General features: G+C 37.9%; 1 protein-coding gene across 1 annotated transcript; it reads left to right on the forward strand.

The window, feature by feature from the left end:
* Positions 1–265: 265 nt before the first annotated feature.
* Positions 266–18,985, forward strand: RAB4A (RAB4A, member RAS oncogene family). Its single transcript, XM_056487379.1, has 8 exons — positions 266–409; positions 9,035–9,115; positions 10,260–10,374; positions 11,522–11,584; positions 12,765–12,919; positions 13,819–13,914; positions 15,408–15,568; positions 16,829–18,985. The coding sequence occupies exons 1-7, from the start codon at positions 379–381 to the stop codon at positions 15,521–15,523; spliced, it is 657 nt and encodes a 218-aa protein (XP_056343354.1). The 5' UTR covers positions 266–378; the 3' UTR covers positions 15,524–15,568; positions 16,829–18,985.
* Positions 18,986–19,740: the final 755 nt, after the last annotated feature.

Raw genomic sequence — 19,740 nt, forward strand, 5'->3', positions numbered from 1 at the left:
GGGAACAGCGCCTCGGTGTGTGAGCTGGCACTGCGCTTGGGATAACGAGCCCGCCTTGTGGCCAGCACCAGCACGGCGGTATTCCAGCGTCCCAGAGCACCGCGGCATTCCAGCGTTCCAGCCGCTGCTTTCCCGGCCGGGCGGCGGGCGGCAGCCACGTGCGCCTTGTTTTGGGGGCGGGGCCGCGGAGCCGCGCCTGCGCGGGGAGCCGGGGCGGGGCGGGGCCCGGGCGCGCCTGCGCGGAGCGCGGGGCAGGGCGGGCGGGGCTGAGCCGGGCCCGGGCGGCGGGGCCTGTTGGGTTCCCTCCGCCGGCAGCGCCGAGCCCGGGCGGGGCAGGCAGCGAGCAGCGCCGGGGCGGCGGGGGTCACCCCTCCCGGGATGTCGCAGAGTGCCATGTCCGAGACCTACGGTAGGATCCGGGGGCGGGTGAGGGGAGCCCGGTCTCCCCGCCGCGGAGCGGGCCCGGGGCCGGGCGGTGCCCCCTTGACGTGAGGGCTGCCCGGGCTCTGCCGGTCCCTCTGCCCCCAGCGCCCCCCAGCCCGTGGCTGCCCGGCCCGGGAGCGCTCCGGGTTATCCTCCGGGGCGGGCAGGGAGCGGCTTGGCGCTGCTTGCTCGGTCCGGGGATCCAGAGGGAAACTCCGCTGGGAGAGCTGCCTGTTCCTTTACTTGGAGATGGCTGGTGCTTCTGCGGGTCGACTTAAGGTTTCGGTCCTGTTGTCTTAGACGTGCAGAAGTCAAAAAGACTTCAAAGACTTCAAAAGGGGGAAAAGATCGGCGGGTATGTTGGTGTGTCCCTGTGTCGCTATGGGTGTCCGAGTGCCTTTGGTAGGAGAACAGCCGATGGAGCAAGTGGGAGTGCAGGCACTGACAGGGTGTGTCCAGTGCGCCGCTGGGAAGCATCAAAGAGAAGTGAGGAGTCAAAGAGGCAAGCAGAGCTGGTATTGCTGGCTAGGTGGAGAGGAGAAGCAATTGAATAGTATTAACTTATTTTCTTTATAATTTTACTTGAAACTCTGCTTTGAATATATTTCTTTTCTACCCTTTCCATACCATACTGTTCTGCAATATTTTCCAGTATACAGATGCTGTTGTTCATATAAACACATTCTAAAGCCATATAATAGGTTAATGTTCATAGTCCATGAGAGTAGGATCAGAATTGAATATGGAATACTTGACTAATCAAAGCAAAATTGGATCAAACAGCTCTGGAAACCGTTCTGGAGGCTGGTATGTCCATCAGGAGTAGGCCAAGTGACCTGATTGTTTCTACTGTGTAGGTAATTTTATTTTCAATACTGTGGTCATCAGTGCTTGATGTTCTGTCCTACTGGTCACTGCTTTGGTGTACAGCAAATGCAGAGAACTAAAGGGCAAAACGAGGCAAGAGTGTGGGGCAGTCTTTGAAGTGCCAACATTAGGATACTCAAATCCTGCTTCTTTTGTCCATCCATTCTAGAAACACATAAAAATTACATATAGAAACCAGAGAAGTGTGCTTTGTCCATTAGATTTGAGATTAATCAAGTTCTTCGTGCTCTGTACTCCTGTGATCTAGAACTGGGATCACTTTGGCTATGCTTGTGGTGGTCTCTGAGCAAAAGAGTTGGTAGAAAACCAGAGATGACAGCATTTCAAGGGTGCTCCTCCTTTGATGCTAGGTATGGCAAATAAATGATTGGTATCTTAAACCAGAACATTTAAACATTTTTTGTTTGTTCCAGTGATGCGGGATAGCGATAGTAAGCCCACTGGAGCTGTTGATACTTTCCGATTATTTTGGTATCCTGAAAAAAAAGTCCTTGAAATGGAAGCTCTGTAGTTGTGGGTTCTTCCTGTTAGTTGTTTTGTTCTTGTTTGATATATTACCTTTTGGAGTTTGTGTTTGTCCTGTGCACACACGCAGGCTGCAAAAAAATTCAGAGCTAGAATGCTTCAGAGTGTCAAGTTCTAGAGAACACAGAAGAATAAAAGCTAAGTTATAAAATATAACTAATGGCTCTACAATCTCTGACCATAACAGTAGTCAGTAACTAATTTTGCAGTGTCCTGTCCATGTATGTAGCAGCCCCACTGACAGATCAAACTTAACAGTACCACATGATTAAATTATGGATCTTCTGTGTTAGATGAACTCTCTGGATTTGATGTGCTCACTGTCCTAACAAAGAGTGGTTTGTTGCTGACCAGCTGTTACAATGATCATGGAGGATGGGAGAAGGATTAGGTCAGTTTCCCCCTGGTGGCTGGGATAGGGGTTCACTGTATCCCCTTCCTGGAATCTCTATAACTTGTAAATGCTTAGTCATTAATTAGATTTTTCTTGTCATCTGAATTGTGACCCATTCCAATTATGCAGCCTCAAACTTTTTATCCCATACAGATAGGCTCAGGAATCTGGTTGGTGGTTGGGTTGGTATTTTTCTTCCCAATGTCATTTTGCTGTCTGACTTGCATATGGCTTTAATTTTGCTGTGAGGTTTTAACTTCTCTTTCTGTTGAAAGGGGGATTATTTTTTTCAATATTTTTCTCAATCCATAGGGAATAAAGAGCCTTTTCTCTGGTCACCACGGTTAATTTCACATCTCCTGTGTTTTTTTCCTCCCTTAGTTTCTCCCTCCATGTCAAATTCTGTCTTATTTGAAGGTTTTCTGTTCACTCACTTTTCACAACTCGTTCTGTCCATTATTGAGATTCTTGTTTCTTCCCTCTTTTTTAACAAAGTTCTGCTACTTCTCAGTCTTGACACTAAATTTTGCTTACAATTCATATTTTCACTCCTGCAGATCTATTACATCAGTTGTGTATCTTCTGTTCTTAGCTTTCTTATCTGTTCAATTATTTATGTGTTCAATTCAATATCTATTCAATTCTTATGTGTTCAATTTATTTCCCATACAAAGTGCCAAAACTAAACAAAACATGAATACAAGATAACTCCATAAATTTTGAGACTGGGTTTAGAAAGAATGTTTTCCTGCTGCTTTTGGGAGAAAAGGGTCATTCTTTTACAAGTTTGACATTTAGCATTGGAAACAGATCTCTTATTCATAGGAAAACTCTTTTAACTCAAGTTTTCTGAGATGTGATGGTCTTTCTGTTGATAATTGCCATATAACAACACATGCATGTTTTAGCTTGCTTCCCAGTGCAAAAATACATTTTTTTTGTGGTAAATACAGCCTGACAGAAAATCACTTATCCTTAATAAATAAGTGCAAAGCAACCTTTGGATTTTTAATGATAAAAGGGTGGAAGTTGTATGAGCTTTGAATAAATTCAGTGTGTACGATTCAAGTCAAATCTCCTCACTCCTTAATTCCTTGTGTTTTTTCCACCAGCATCTACAAATCCCAATCTGGTCACATAAGTATACCAATCTCTGTCATTGGCAGAGAATGTGTAGTTTTTCCATCCATTTGAAAATAATTCTTTTTGGTCTGGATAATTTGATTCATCTTTTTTTCACCATCCCATCCCCTGCCATTTACCTGATGGTATTTGCTTTTATCACCCTGGTCTTCAATTTGTTTCAAATCTGATTTTTTTTCTTAGAGAGTGTAGTTCTTTTGCTTGTAAGGAAGCAGAACTTCCCTCTTTGTAGCATTCTTTTTGAGATTGGAATAGAGCCAGGTTGATCTGTTCTACCTGTTTATCTTGTTAACTTTCTGCTAGAGAAAAGAAGAGTGGGAATAGCTCCTCCTCTCATTTAGAGGCAGCATGTGCCAGTAGGAATGCTTCAGAGCACTCTTTCCTCCTGACCTATGCCATGAATGAGAGAATTTCCAAAGGGTCAGCATTAGTGAATAGAAATTCTACTCCATAGAAAGGAGTTGGGAGGATTTCAGGCTGAGATTGGGAATACAATTTGGTCTACTCCCTACCCTACTGTATTAGCAGTGTAAAGGAAACAATTTAATTCTCATTGCATTTTAAAGACTAATCTACAGCATCTCAGAAGCTGTTTGACTATTTCTTCTGCTAGAGCAGACTTCAGTGAAAGGAGGAGGTTGGATATCTGGGGGTGGTTGCCTCATCAACCATCTGTTTTTGCTGGTGCTTGAGTCAAAGCCCACAATTGTCTCTCTTCTCCTTTCCCCTCAGCTCACACTGCATTACCACCCCCAAAAGAAAAAAGCAAACACAAAAGACATTATGTAATTTATGTGGTTTAGCAGCTTGTGCTGCTGGTTTATCTTTAGGGTGAAGCCACAATTTTATTCCTTTTTGCCTGTGCTAGAAAAGAAGTTTTATTTCCTGCACCCCCTACCCAGTTTGGGATCCAGTGACACATGTAGCTCTCAGAGGGGAGTAAGCTGATTCTTTATAATGCCTTGTTTTGTTAAACAGCCATGCTATGCTGCATTTCATCTCCTTATTATTTCTGTAGTGCATATTTTGTAACCTTTTTTCCCTTTTGCACGGAGTTCAGTTTTGATCCTAAATCCCTTCTGTATAAAGGTGAAGTGCTTTAATTTTTCTAGACCTTTTCAGTAGCCAGCATGGCAGCAAGCATTTGTAACTTCTGAATGATGTTGCTTTTCAGCTTTTCTATGAAGGAGGAGCAACAGAATTCAAAAGAAAAGTTTCTCTAGGGTGACAGTATTGGCAGCTGACTGGAATGCTGGAGCTCTAAGCTGCTTTGTCAGTTGGGAAAAAAAAAAAGGAGATTAAAAAAAAGCTATGAAATGCAGTGAACTAACTCCTCTGGGAAGAGGACACCAAAAAGAAAAACTAGAGCAATTAAGCAGTAGTGCAAACACTAGAATGTGTGTTGCATTTTCTGAAGTTGCTAAGAATGAATATATAAAATTTGAGTCTACAGTGATGGTCTAAAAGAAGCTGTCTGCCCAATCTCATTTACTTCTGTGCTTCCAAACTGCTAAATTTTGCATAAATCTGTACAGCTTAATCTGTCAGGATTGCTTATGGACTTATATCTTCAAAAGAGCAGAGCAGTTGTTGGTTGCTATAAAGTTGTTTACTGTAAAGCCACATCAGTCTCAAAAGGCAGAGTCCAAGGCTATAAAGTCTGTGTTAAGGCTTTCTGGCATAAAGTCCCAATTAAAGAAGAAGCAGCTCTCTGGTGCAAGAGATAGAAGCTGCAGCCTGGTACAGAGTCTCGAGAGGCAGATGATCCCTGACCTTTCTTCTTCTGTTCTTTTCTTCTTGGTCTTCTTCTTCTTTCATGTGGTGGTAGTGATGATGATGGTGGTGGAGGAAGAGAGAGAGCGAGCAAGCTTTCACTCCAATACACAGATTTTTATTTACAAATTACCCAATGAGCTAAAAGCACAAACCTGAAGCATTTCTTCTAAACCTATTAGAATTCTGGTTCTAATATCAATATTAATATTATGATATTAAAGTTTACATATAATTTGCATATATAGCCTATCTGTTTTATCTGAAGAATGTAAGCAATATTCCTACTATATCTTTATTATGTCTAGAACTATGTTTTTGAGTTCTCACTGCAGCTTTGTTTTTGAAACTTGTTTCCTACAATAATGTCTAGAACTGTGTTTTTGAGCTCTCACTACAGCTTGTTTTTGAAACTTGTTTTCTACACTAGATTATAAGGCTTTTGCTCTTTAAGGGACTTTGAATGTATTTTTGCTTACTTAGAACTGAGATTTATACTTCTATTTAATATCTATGCAACTTAATAATATTTCTACTTAAAACTAAAGCTTACATCTCTATTTCATGTCTGTGTGACTTAATATATTTTAATTTCTCTAAAAGCTTTAATTCAAACCCTGCATTTTGATCTCTCTCTGAGGAACACAGAGAGGCCCCTGTTTTCACACTCCAAAATGAAAACATTTCATGTCCTAAATCACATGTTAAAATAAGTAATAAAAATATAGTTGGTGTGGTACCAGCTGTCATACAGAATGACGTTATAAGAAAGAAGTTGCAGAATAACAAGATGAAAGATGTTCTCCCTGTTCTTACCTGGGTTTACCTTATTTGTTAATATGCTAGGCTGTGAACTTAAAAGTTTGTTAAATCTTGGTATTTTTAACATTTGGTATTGGCAAAGCCTTTTTCTTGTCCTTCCTTGCAGTTGATTAAATGTGCAGAGTATTCCATATTTCCTGTTATCCAGTGCTCATGGATAAACTGATAACATAAGTCTAAAAGCTTTTTGGTAGTTTGAATAATTTACATATAATTGGAGTTTAAAGTGATAGAAGCATGGTATTTGTGAGTGTAACAATGTATTAGAGTCTACATGTGTTTGGAAACCATGCTGCCTTTGGTACAGAAAGTTTTAATTTTTTTCTTAGAAGACTGACATTTTCATTTTATGAAGTGGACTAAAACACATTTCCCTTACTTTCACACTGTAGAAAGAGTGAATTGTAATTAGTTTCAGGTTTCATCTTAAAAAGCCCATTTGCTGCTATGTCAGATGGAAATTTACTTTTTGTCTTCTAAGTAAGCAGGCATTGAACTGGCATCTGAGTGATTTATTTGTAGGCGAGATTCCCTTTTAAATTTGTCTGGCACAATAGAATCTCAGTAGGAATTAGGAGTCTATTATGAAGCACTGCTAGAATATATTATCAATTTAAAGACATTAATATAAAATCCCCAAATAGCACTGTTGCTTTCAGAGCAAAATATAGAGCACCTCAACTTAAAACACCTCAGGGGAAAATGCACTGCTGTTCTGATGCTCTTCCAGTGCCAGTCCCTGGCAGTGACACGCTTGTCCCAAGGCCTGGCTGGCCTGCAGCCTGGCTGTGCAGAAGGGAGCAGTGTGTTAAATGTGCTGCTCAGTGTGGGTTTGTGGTTGCACAAACACGCCTTCGTGAGCCACATTTGACAACCAGTGCTTGCAGTTACAGTGCAAATTAGTGGGGAAATAGGGCTTTGGTTTTAGTCTTTCCCTTGTTTAGGTTTGCAGTTGTACTATTATCAGTAACACAAGTCTTCCACGGGAAAAAAAAAGGGAGGTAAGCTTGAATTTTATAATTGTTTGTAAGGAGAAAGTCTGACAAACAGCATTCACCAAATACAAAGTACAACCATTTCTAATTGGATTTCAGATTTATGTTTGGAAAAATGACAGAATCAGAAAGAGATTATTTTAATTGTGTCTGTGTTTCAGAATGTCTTGCATTTTGAGGTACTCTAAAAGTGGTAAAACCACAGTAGTTTAAATATATAAAATGGTGTAAAAGGCAGCTAACCAGTGATATTTGATCGATAAAAATTGAAACTTGGCTTTCTTTGAGATGAATTTTTTCTTAACACTTTGGGCTTTTTATGATATCTACAATTTCATACTAACATTGAAGACATGGTAGAGTGAAGTGTTCTCAGCTTTAGCATGTTTTGCAGTTGAGATGACATGAAGGACCCTTCTTCAGAGGAGTTAACACCAAATTTTCACAACCTGAAGAAAAATTCTTTTTGTAACTAATATTTTTTTAATCCAGAAAGCATGAGCAGTTGGGTGGGGGCGTGACGAATGAGAAAGTCTTGGGCATGTAAATGGTCATATTTGTGAGCAAGAAACAGCCATCTTCTGAGAAGGGTAGAATTCAGAATCTATTCTGAGCCTGTTACAGCATTTGAAACAAGAAGGGCAAAAAGTAAAAAAAGGAAAAATCCTTAGTAAAACACTACCTCATTTTAAATATTAATAAAATCCAGAAGACAGGTGAAGATGAAGAACAGTAGGCATTTCCAGGACTCATAGCCCTGTCTTTTTAACAGTGGGAATCTTCTTAGCATTTGAGAAAATTGCTCATTGTTTTTTTCATTGCTAGGGAGTGTTTATGATACTCCATAACAAGTAACTCCTTCATGAAATGGAATGAGCACATAGATTTGTGTGTGTCTTATATTCCATTTTTGAAACTAAGTACTCAAATGGGATCCTGGTAGAGGATTTTATCAGTTCTTTGACTTACTTAGTATAATTTAGTTTCCTTTTTATTCTGCCCTCCCCTGGGCCAGTACCCACGTAGCCCACTTGACAGCTTTGAACACTCTTAACAAAATTAATGTTTCTACTTTTGTTGATATTGAAAATTTAATAATTTTCCTTGCATGCTTGCCAGATATCTTCTGGAGACCTGCTCTGTTTCCTAGAGAAACTGTGTGATAAAGAGTAAAAAGCTTCTGCTGGTAGAAAAATAAATGGGGAATCTTGCATGAACTGTGAAGGTTGCCTTGGTGGCAGTGTATTAGGGGAAGCAGTTGTAAGCTTTCTAATCAGTTTATAATTTTTGAGAGCAGTAAGACAGGGAACCTTTCTTCAGTCTTTAGCAAAACTGAAAGGGGATTTGTGGTGGCAGCATTAAAGCATTTTATGTAACTGCTAAAACAATAGAATTAGGCCATAAATCTTGAAAATATGTATTATCAATGAACATTGTTATAAATGGCTCATAAATAGGTAACAGCAATATATGTATATTAATTTAACATGTGGAGGAAATGTGAAACTAGGCATCCCAGAATATAAACTATTTCTTCCCTCTAAATTTTGCAGAGAAAAGTTTTTGTTGTCCCAGCTATACAAAGATTAAAAACCAAGTATGAGTATTAAACTATTAATAGAGGAGTTCAAATTAATGTAAATTTTAAACCAACAAAACAACAAACAAAAACAAAACAACCACCCTTCTCTGAAATTGTAGATTTTGAGAAATGATATCATTATATATTTGTGTTGACTAAAATTAATAGCTTACACACTCTTAAAATACATTACTGGAATACAAGCCAACCATTTACCTGTGATTCAGCCTATTTTAATTGAACTCAGATTCATCTGTTTCTGCTTTGTTTTGTCTTTCTTGCCTGAATTCTCAGTTCTTGCTGTGTAACATCGCTATTGCAGACACTGGATAATTCTTCAGATTTTTTGCTATTTTGCTATTTTTGTAATCTATTCCCTTCTCTTTGAAATAACAGCTACAAGAGAATAGCTGGCTTGTGAGCTTGGACTTGTAAGAAAAATGTGAACCCATACTAAAAGATGGCTTTTTTTTTTCTTTCACTCTTCAGATTTCCTGTTTAAGTTCTTGGTCATAGGAAATGCTGGAACTGGAAAGTCCTGTTTGCTACACCAATTTATTGAAAAGAAATGTAAGTATATGTGAAGGACAGTAAGAGTTCTCCACTGCCTTGAAACACAGGTAAAGGCTCTGCCTACATGAGCACCTATTATTGGTATGGAAGTTCCCCTAATTCTCTTATTTGTGTAGGTGAGGATTTTAGTAAAGAATTATGTTCAGAACAGTGCTGTAAATTCTTATTGCTCAGTGTTTTTCTTTAATCTAAGCCTAATATGGAACATTATTCTCTGTTACTCTCAAATAAATACAACAAGATGTTGGTAAAAATACAGATTTGCTTTCTGTGAGAGGTATAATTTGCAGCTACAAGATTGCCTAGATACATAGTAGAGATTTGAATCTTTTAGAAAAAATAACAGAAAAGTTGAATTGCTTGAGTAAATTTAGAAAGCCTGTAGCATTTTTCAAAATAAATAGTAACTGTTTTAAGTACTGTTGTCTATGATGAATACTGATAGAGATTCAATAGTGAATGTTATTCAGAGATGAGCAGATAACATAAAAGAAATTTCTGATGGTTTGTACATTTGGCATCGAGATTAAACAAAAATAAGTATGCATTTAGAAACCTTTGTAAATCTAAAGTGACTGTTGTCTTTCTCAACCAAACAGTAATTCACCTTATCTCTTGAGGAATAGTTAAGGATAATGATGTGTAAGCACTAAGGAACATGGCTTGATTCTTAAGTGAACTTGAAACAATCCCTTGCTTCTAGTGAGGGCAGTTGTAAATTGCTGAGATTATGTGATATCAACAGCATACATAGAGCAAGTATCTTTGTGCATTAAAGAACAATTGGCTCTTGCATATTCATGGTCAAGACTGTGCATTCTCATGAATTTTAAATGGTATCAAAGTATTAGAAAACAGTTGAAAAAAGGATACAAAAAGTATCTTGTATTAATGTGAACTGGAAATTATTTAAAACAGGCCTTTCTAGTAATAAGTTTGAGTTGAGTAAACTGTCAAAAATTGTGGGAACATTCATTTCTATGTGGTGGCAGTGAGCTTATGAGCCGCACTGAATGTGATGGTTCAGGAAGTTTGTAATTTGAACACTGAGGAGTTTTGCTAATATCTAAATTGTTTTATGTAAAAGCTATTCATTATAAATATTCTTCAAAGAAGTTTTGATTTCTTTCTTTTTTTCTAGTCAAAGATGACTCAAATCATACTATAGGAGTGGAATTCGGTTCCAAGATCATAAATGTTGGTGGTAAATATGTAAAATTGCAGATATGGGATACAGCAGGACAAGAGCGGTTCAGGTATGCTTTTCAGCCATTTTAGTAAGTGTTATTATAATTGCTGCTGTGAGTGGTGGATATTATTTATCTCTGCTTGTAAGTAGGCAAAGCTTTTTGGTCAGTGGAATTGTTTGTCTGCTTTCATATTAACTTTCCAACCTGGACACAGTGACACAGATCCATCAATTTCAGTAGAGCAGTGCTGCCTTGCAGGATCTGAGTTTCTGCCCTTTCTTTCATTGGGTATTTTCTGTTAAGGTATATGAGTGGAATAGGTGGCTAAAATCTTGTTCACCAACCAAATTCATAATGGTTTTTTAACTAAGAGTATGTGCTTAACTCTATGTTTAGGAGACCTTCTATTGGTTGGTATAAGTAAATGTCAGGAAGCTATATGCTGTTCAAAATTTGCATGAAAACAATTGCACAGTATAATTATATACAGTTCCATTATAGAAGAAAAAAATCAGTCAAATTCATTGAGATAAATACATTTCTAGAAAGACAGATATCTTAAGTTTCTTAGAGAAAAAGCAATCAACTTGTCAGCTTATAATAGTGTACTTTTAAAGATGTGTTTTAACAGTGTTCTACATCTGAGGCATAGATCAAACTCAGTAAAAATATAATGGGTACATTCAGCATCAAATAGGGCATCCATTTTTTTTTTTTTTGGACAGGATAGAGTGTATATCTGACTGTTTTGGGAGGGTTAATAAAGGTGGGTATGATGGTAGAAGTCTGAGTAATGGGCAGCAATCCAGGTAAATGTCTTCAACGAGACAAGCCCTTTGGATATACTTCTGACTAAATAAAACTGGGCTGTGATATGTAGTCTTCATTAACAAGGTCTCTTCAGTGTGTTGGCCAGATAGCAGCCTCCAGTTCTGTGTCTGGTCATTTATTAAGATGATTTTTATACCTTCAGCACCACGCAGGTCTTAATGGACTCTGAGAATCCTTGTACAGCTGTATTTAACCAAAGTGCTTCATCAAAATCCTGGTTGTAATTAGTCTGCTGCTGCACAGCTGATAACATTGCCTAAAAAATATGTTTGGTTTTAAATACATAAATAAGAATTCTGTTTCATAACACAAATTGTTATATTAACCCAGATTTTAAACAGGGAAGGCACCACAGAAGTGTATATTTGTAATTCTATTTCAGGTCTGTAACAAGAAGTTACTACAGAGGAGCTGCAGGTGCTTTGCTTGTCTATGATATAACCAGGTAAGAAGGCCAGCAGCTCTTTTGCTCGTAGACTGACAGATCCAATTAATGCATAATGATTTCTCCCCAGATACCTAATGCTCTAATTGATATTGGGCAGGAAGAGAAGAAAGTAAGCATAAGTACTTCTGTTTCAGTGAATATTTAAGCTTTGGAACTTGCTTACATGAGATATTGTGAATGTCAAATGTGAACAATCCTAAAGGGTTACACAGATTTGTGTAATCTAATAATGTAATCTAATCAGATTTGTGTAATCTAAACATCAGCAAGCCTTGATGCAGAAAGACGAGCAGATTTCAGCCACCCTTAACCAAGGTGGTGCACTCTGTTGTGGAAACTGCTGATTAGTGTGCTGGGATAGAAGGTCATCCTCTGGAGAATCTAGCTCTGCCTACACATTCTTTAACTGTAGGCCAAAGTTCTGTTCCTCTCTGAACCTTTCAATATTTTAATATTACAGGCAGCCAATAAAACACCTTACCATTAGACATGTTCACATTTTTTTGCCACCATTGACTGATATTTGTCAGATGAGTTTTGGGTTGGTTAATAGTGATTTGTTAGGTTGTTGCTTGTTGTTCTATGAGTGAAGGATTCTCTCAGCAGGCTTTGAAATCTGTGTTCTGTACTTAAGGTCAGCTGGAGTCATCTGTCAGTCTCAAAAGCTTTCTCCCTGACCACTGCTACAATGGCAAGTGATGTGTGCAGGGTGACTGCCTGCAGTGTAGGTCCTGACCCCAGTGTGAAAGTTCAGGCATGCACATCTACACAAGCCACGTAAATACTTACAATCCCACTGGTAATTTAAGTATCAGTTGAATTCCAGGTGGAACAATATCTCATTCTGTTATCCCAAACTGTCATGCACAAAAGTTTGGAACTAGATAAGAACTTAAAATTTTAGCTTTTCACATTAACACAGCATTTTATAATTGTGTGTTTATATATTGTCATTAATTTAATTTTAATTTTTAAACACTCAAGCTTTTAAATAGTTTCATGAAGGAATTTGATACTCTTCCCAGTTCATCACTGGCACACTGAGATGTGTAGGTGCCTTGCCTGACTACCAGCAGTTTGTTTGCCACAAGCACAGATTTACTGTCTGAGTTTTGGTTCAGTGATGTGTTCATGAGAAATGAGTGTGTCCTAATAAAGGATTTTATTTCCTGCTCAGCCGGGAAACCTACAATGCACTTACTAATTGGTTGACGGATGCAAGAATGTTAGCAAGTCAAAACATTGTGATAATACTGTGTGGAAACAAGAAGGATCTTGATGCAGATCGTGAAGTCACTTTCTTAGAAGCATCCCGGTTTGCACAGGAAAATGGTAAGTAGTACCAAACCTTCATGTGGCATTCAAAGATGCATAATGCTTCAAATCATTTACATTTTTGTGCAATTAGGCTGTACTTTGTACTCTGTCTACAGAAAAGAGTTCTGTCAGTATTTGAGGCCCAGAAAGACAGTGCCTGCAGTAAAAATTACATCTACTACTCAAGTCTCATTACCAGTGGTTCTTCCACTAACAGCTGCTCCTTTAAGAGCACCCTCTATGTGGAGATATATTCTGTAGGAAATGCAATACAACTTCGGGTATTGCCTTGCCTCCAAACAGCTGAGGAGAAAATTAAGGATGTGAATTCCCATTTTTCAGCATCTTAAAAACTCTGTAGATAATAGACAAAATTGTATAGGGTGCTGCAGTTTAAAGCAATGAGTTTTATTCATTGAAAACTGAGTTCAGTGCAGGGCATGGATCTAGACAACTATTACCTGGTCTATAGTTTTCAAATTTTCCAGTCTGAGGGCATGATTCTGTGTCAGCTAATGCCAATCTTGGTCTGACCTTCTGTGCTGCAGTCCTGCCATCAGCAAAATCTGGTTTTGCTTTTATAAATCAATTAAAGTCTTTTCTAGCAACTCTAGTTACTGGCTTTTGCATATAACCCCTATTAATGAAAAACTGTATGAAGTTTGGTTTCAAGCACAGTTTTGCATGCACAGCCCAGATAATCTTTGGATTCTAGTTTTCTAGGGTCCCTGAGTAAATTTTAGAGGATTTTTTTTTGTGGTTTTGCCATCAAAAGTTAGTTTTTCTGGACCATGCTTTTTGACTGTAGATGTCTGTAAAAGTATTTTTATTGCTCCTAACTTTCATGCTTTGAATTACTATACCTGGTATTCCAGACTTGTATTGATGATGTTTTTCTTTTATGTCAAATGCAGAACTGATGTTCTTGGAAACAAGTGCTCTAACAGGGGAAAATGTTGAAGAGGCCTTTGTACAGTGTGCAAGGAAAATACTCAATAAAATTGAATCAGGTAAATTAAGCTTTATAAAATCTTTTCTTTTATCTGAAAACTAATAGAAGTGCACTTGGAAATATCACCATTCAAAGTCCTCTAATAGAATCAAACAAAAAAAACCCGAAAATTTCATTTTGGTAAAATAACCTATTTGTTTTATAGCTCCTTCTCATATGCTTTAATAGGAATGGATGTCTAAGTGAGATCTGTATATCCAAAAAGGGGTGATGGTGTGAATTATTGGTGATATTTACCTTAGCAGTTAGGTCTGAGTGTAGGTTTTGTCTTCTGTGGGTTGCTGCATCTCTAAAAATACCAAGCCTGACATTAGACAGATTTTGTGGTCCAGAATAAAAACCTATTATCAGGGCAGTCATAACTTTAAATTCTGCATCTCATATTTAACAGGAAATACAGTCAAGAGAGTATGAGCAGTAATACTAAAAATTTCAGGGATGTTTCCTAGCAACTGTTTCTCTGAAGTGACCTTCCTGCCTCTCAGCTGAAATAATTTTTACTTCTGCAGATCTAGAAATATACCAGAAGCTTCTCAGCACAAGTGGGCAGGTTTCTGCTGGAGACAGGCTCCTGTGTGTTAGATGTCATTATAGCTAATTTGCATTCCAATTTTTCTCTTTTCTAGCTGCTTGCTATCTTTAAAGTTTTAAGTACTGGCCATATTGAAAAGTCTGTCTTGGATTCTAATTACATGTTTCCAATGCCAAACACAAATTTTTAGATGAAAATAATATATTTTCATAGGAATTTTTTGATTACTGCATCAAATCAATGCCAAAGAGTAGCTTTCATTTTAAACAGACAAACAAACAAAATGAACCTAAACACACCCAAAATCCAAATGAAAAAACAATGTCTAGCTGGTTTCTTATGATACTGTGGTTTGATGACTGCTTTAAAGAGGCACTGCCACTACAGAATTAAGTCTTATTTTCTGTGAACTGCTCCTTGCTTTTTCTGTGCCAGCACACATCCATTGAATCGTGTGAAAATGGAGACTGTAAGGAGCTTATGGAGGTTTCTCTTGGCCAGACCACCATACAGCCATAAGAACAGTTCTGAAGGCACAGGGTATGAAATAGGCAGAAACGGATACCAGAGGCTGGAAAGGTTGATCACTTTCCCTGGGGGCAGTTCTTTTTGGAATCCTTCTATCAGATTGATCCATTTTTGTTTGGCTTGGTACCTACTATTTTCTTTGCCTATGAGCCTCTGAAAGCAGGAAGTTTTGTTTAAAGTTGTGCAAATGCATTCCTTGTTTGCAGCCTAACTCTGGGGCAGATTGCTTTGTCATCACGATCAAGGGCATATGGTTAAATTAGAGGATAAAATGATTTGAGTTTGAAAGTGCCTAGAAGTAGACAGAATTGAGATAATCTCTCCATAAATAGATGAGAATATAATTATGCATTTTTTAAAAATCTAATGTTAATGGTTAATTTGAAATATATTATTTGCACATGATCCATGTTCTTTTTGTTTCTCATCAGGAGAATTGGATCCAGAAAGAATGGGCTCAGGTATTCAGTATGGAGATGCTGCCTTGAGACAGTTGAGATCACCACGCAGAGCACAAGCACAAAGTGCTCAAGAATGTGGATGTTAGAGAAACAAAACACAAAATCCCAAATACTTACTTTAGATACAGAAGGTAAGGCTACAGAAATGGCAAATTAGCATATTTCATAAATGTGCTGTATTGGGTGCTTGGCTTTTTCACAATCTATTGAGATAATGCACAGTGGGATGGATTGGTGATTTTATACTTGGGTTTTACTTCTCTCATCTGCTGAGAAGACTAGTGCTCTTACTGAAGAATTTCTAAATCTTAGCTTACTCTGAGTAATGCTGTGGAAAACATTTTAAAATTCTTTATTCCTGAAATGCATTATAGGCCTAATAGCTACCTAATGCACTGTAGAGAAAGTGAATCAGATCTGTTGCATTGGGAATAAACATTAGTAGAAGTAAGCATTCACAAAATGTATGGTACAGTATCTTGTCCTAAGCTATTACAAAGTCTTTTTTGAAAATGAGGGTTAAACACTGAGACTCAAAAATTAAAGATGACACTAAATTTCAAACTTTCACTGACTTTTTTTTCCCCTACCTAAAAGCAGCCTGAAGTGATTCTGATTCCTGTCTGCTATTAGCAGAAATGTAAACAAGATAATAGTAGTATTTGCTGCTTAAGCAGTGTTGTCATCTAAAGTAGTTCTTCTGGGGCTGTTGCAGCCTAGGAAACTGGTGTGCACTAAACTAAACTAAACTAAAGTTCTTCCAAAGATGTTGTTCAGAGAAAGTGAGGAAAGAATTTTTCCCTTTAGCAGTTGTAGGGGAAGACATAAAAGTCACATAAACTCCTAAGAACAGCTCTGTGGTTAGTCTTTCTTATAAACAGTTGTCTTTAAGACACTTCTCAATAGTCTGGATTTTACATCACTCCTTGCAGCATGCAGTAGCTCTTAAGACAGTCTTTTCTCCCTGTGCAATTAATTATTCTGCTGTAATTAATCCTTATTTCTCTAATCAAGGACAGTGATATCAAGTACTGCAGGCATAGTTACTGCATCACTTTTACTGTATTTGTTCATCAGCTTGAGCAGTGCACACAGCAGATCTTTATGGAACATTAAATAAGACAGCACATAATTATACATTCTCATGTTTTTCCTATGTTCTGAGAGCTTAGCTCCCAATTAAAGCCCAGAATTTCACTAATGGATAGGAATCCTTGAACTGCTTTCCTCCTATAAAATGCCATTCTTCTCCTAAGAGACTGCTAGAAAAGGGCTTTAATTTAGTTCAGCTCTGGTATGATTCTACAGAAATGAATATTTATTGATCTTATTTGAAGAGCTCAGTTTTCAGATTGATCAGGTAATTAATGGAGTTTTTATGCATTTTACAGCTGTCCTTGCAAATGGTGTTTGAAGAAACAGAAAAGCTTGAAGGCTATGCGGTTTTTAAAACCATCTTTCCACTATCTACAAAGAGTGCTGACCACTGCTGACAGAAAGGTGTCCTGTGGTAGGGGGCAGGAATGTGCACAGCACACAAGTCTGCAAAGCAAACTGGATAGTTTGGTGGACAATATTAAGGCTCATACCTGTATGTAAATGTTTTCCATTACCTGTTTTTTTTCCCACCTCTAGTTTAAAGCATTGCAATGTACTGTAAATAATGTAACAGTAAATTTACAAAGCATGGTATACTTATGTATGCTATTAGAATGTTGCACTATAAGCAGTTTAATATTTTATTTTTTTATCATATAAACAAATTTAACTGAAGTAGGCTTTGTCACATTTGTTTGTTGCACAATAGTTTGTATTTACAACCTGAATTATAAAACCACTGGCAACTGTCAGTGAGGGGTTGTTGGTCTATTTTTTCCTGTTTGGTTGCCACATTCTAACGAGCTGTTGACAGGATCAATTTTTAATGTGTGGTTATGACCCATACTTCTGTATCCTGATACTTCAAGTTGGAAAAGGCAAATTAAAGCACAAGAGCAGAGCAAGAATACTACACTGAGCTATACCATCTTTGTCCTGACATTTTTGGTTCAAATGGATGCTTATCTGCAAAGTATGCACTTTGGGTTGTCTCTGAATTAAATGGAATTAAGCATGCTTTGTACTTGAAAAGTCTGGGTGTAGGTTTTAAAAGGCTGTTGGGTCCAAAAATTTTTATTTTATGTCACTCCTCTGATTGTTGTATTTAGGATTGGATTTCTTACAGAACTGATAACAATTATTCCCAGTGGTATTCTCTTCCTGGTCAGAGTGTGTAGTGTTTTTTGAAGCAGCATAACTGTATTTTCAGGAACATCAGAGAACTCCAAAGAAACTTACCTGTCTTAATCCTCACTCAGTTCAGTTTGGCTTTCAGACCTGCAAATGCTTACCAAAAGCAAGACCTCTAAAGTATGGAGTTGGATGGAGCTGTCTCCTCCACCAGTCCAAATAGCCAGTTATTAATTGGGATGTGTTGTCTGCCAGAGCTGAGGAGGGTGTTGGTTCCAAAATCCCAAACCAGTTCTGGAATGCTAGGAAAGGATGAGGTACCGGGTAGTCTGTTCCACCACACTCACTTCCACAACCCAATCAGGTTTTTTGGCACACTGACAAAAGCTGAGCACTGACACAGCACAAGCAGAGCTAAAGGTTGCTCTCCTGTCACTGCTAGAGTAGTGGAAGGGGTGTTGGCTGTTGATCAAAACCTCTTTCCCATATTACAGTAGCAGCTGAAAGGAGTAGAGGACTGTTGCTTATAAATAGAAATTTCAGGGGTTTCACAGGGATTTTCTTCTACTTCTTTCTGTCTCTTTTACATACAAAGCCTCTTTTATACTTGGTTCTTATGATCGTTTTGGTCAAGTGTCTCTGGTTTAAAAAGCAGTAAGCAATTTTATTCTTTCAGTAACTGTCTTAAAGCTGTCCCCTTCCTCCCCAGGAGGAAAGAATAGTGTCATTATAATGAGTTTGGACATTTTTTTACCATTTTCTAATGTATACTCTCATTGTATACACATTAACCTGGTTAATGTGCATGTTTTGTAGTATCTCAGCCTTTTATGCTGCATATCTTGCTGACATTCTAAAAAGAAGTTTTCTAAAATTGCAGCTCCTTGGAGGAATACTGTTGGAAGCAATAGCTCTCAGCAGTGCAAACTCTATTGTTTACTATTGCTCCTCTGAGGGTCTTTTATTTCTAAAAATAAACATCATGCCAATATCAGCCCTGGAGTAATTTCAAGCTTTAGCATTATAGTTGACACAGCAAACCAAACCTAGCTCACCTGAACAGAAAGTCATAAATAGGCTGTGTATGTTTTCAGGGTAAAATTCTTACTTTACCAAAGCAAGAGGGGTGGGAGTTTTACACGAAATACCACGAGGTACCTATATCTGAGGTTTCATTGGATGTGGAGCTTTAGCTGTTCAGCCCATTAAGAGATTTAAATGTCTTATTAAAGCCTGTGTCTTGCCTTTTAATGAGTCTGTTGGCCTACACTATTTCATTTAATGCTTGTATCTAGCACCAAATAAAGAATCTTCCTTGATTTTCTTCCAGCAAATCCTGTTTACTTGTGCATGCTTTGTCTGTTAAGTGAAGTCAATAACATGACTATTCAGCAACTCACATAGAATTCAGAGTTTCCTCAACTTATTCATTCTTTGTATTCAAGTAGGTATGCAGTATGGCTCAAGAGTTCCCTTAAGACCTATAAAAAGTGAATGTCATAGAAAAACATGGTTAGTCTGTGCATCTCATTTCCATTATATTTTATATGCAGGAAGAATTAATGCTATAAAGATCTCAAGAAATACATTATAAATCCACAGAGTGAAAGTAGTCTCCTTCATTTACTGAAGAACCCACAAGAACTTCAGTGTAGCCACCTTTTAAAAGCTTAATTTTTCCTGTTTCCATGAGTATACATGCTATTAGTGATACAGCTTCCTATTTTTTCTGTTATCCTTTTTCCTCCAAAGCTTTACATTTATATTCTCAAAGGCATAGCATTTCAGATAGCTAATATAGCTGGATTTTTTCTTATCATAGTAGGGGGAAAAAACATGATTCAGGTTGGGAAAGGATGTTAAGAATCTCTGGGAGAATTGCAAGAGGAACATAAGAGGCTGAAACGGCAACTGTAATCTAAGTTCATACCCAACCTTAGTCCTTACAGAAGCCTGTCACATTCCAGGAGAGAATTCTGGGACAAGGAGAAGCCATAGTTTGCACACAGGGATTAAAGTACCCTGTAAGGGGAAAAAAAAAAATCTGAGATACCAAAAAGCACAGTACAAGCAG

Source organism: Oenanthe melanoleuca, chromosome 3, assembly GCF_029582105.1.
Source record: "Oenanthe melanoleuca isolate GR-GAL-2019-014 chromosome 3, OMel1.0, whole genome shotgun sequence".
NCBI classification, from domain to species: Eukaryota; Metazoa; Chordata; class Aves; order Passeriformes; family Muscicapidae; genus Oenanthe; species Oenanthe melanoleuca.

What these genes read in the sequence shown, in the direction of transcription:
- RAB4A (XM_056487379.1), top strand. Translation starts at nt 379, where the DNA reads ATGTCGCAGAGTGCCATGTCCGAGACCTACG. An exon ending in GCAGGACAAGAGCGGTTCAG is followed by an intron (nt 10,375 to 11,521) that starts GTATGCTTTTCA and finishes ATTCTATTTCAG; the next exon opens with GTCTGTAACAAGAAGTTACT. An exon ending in ACTCAATAAAATTGAATCAG is followed by an intron (nt 13,915 to 15,407) that starts GTAAATTAAGCT and finishes GTTTCTCATCAG; the next exon opens with GAGAATTGGATCCAGAAAGA.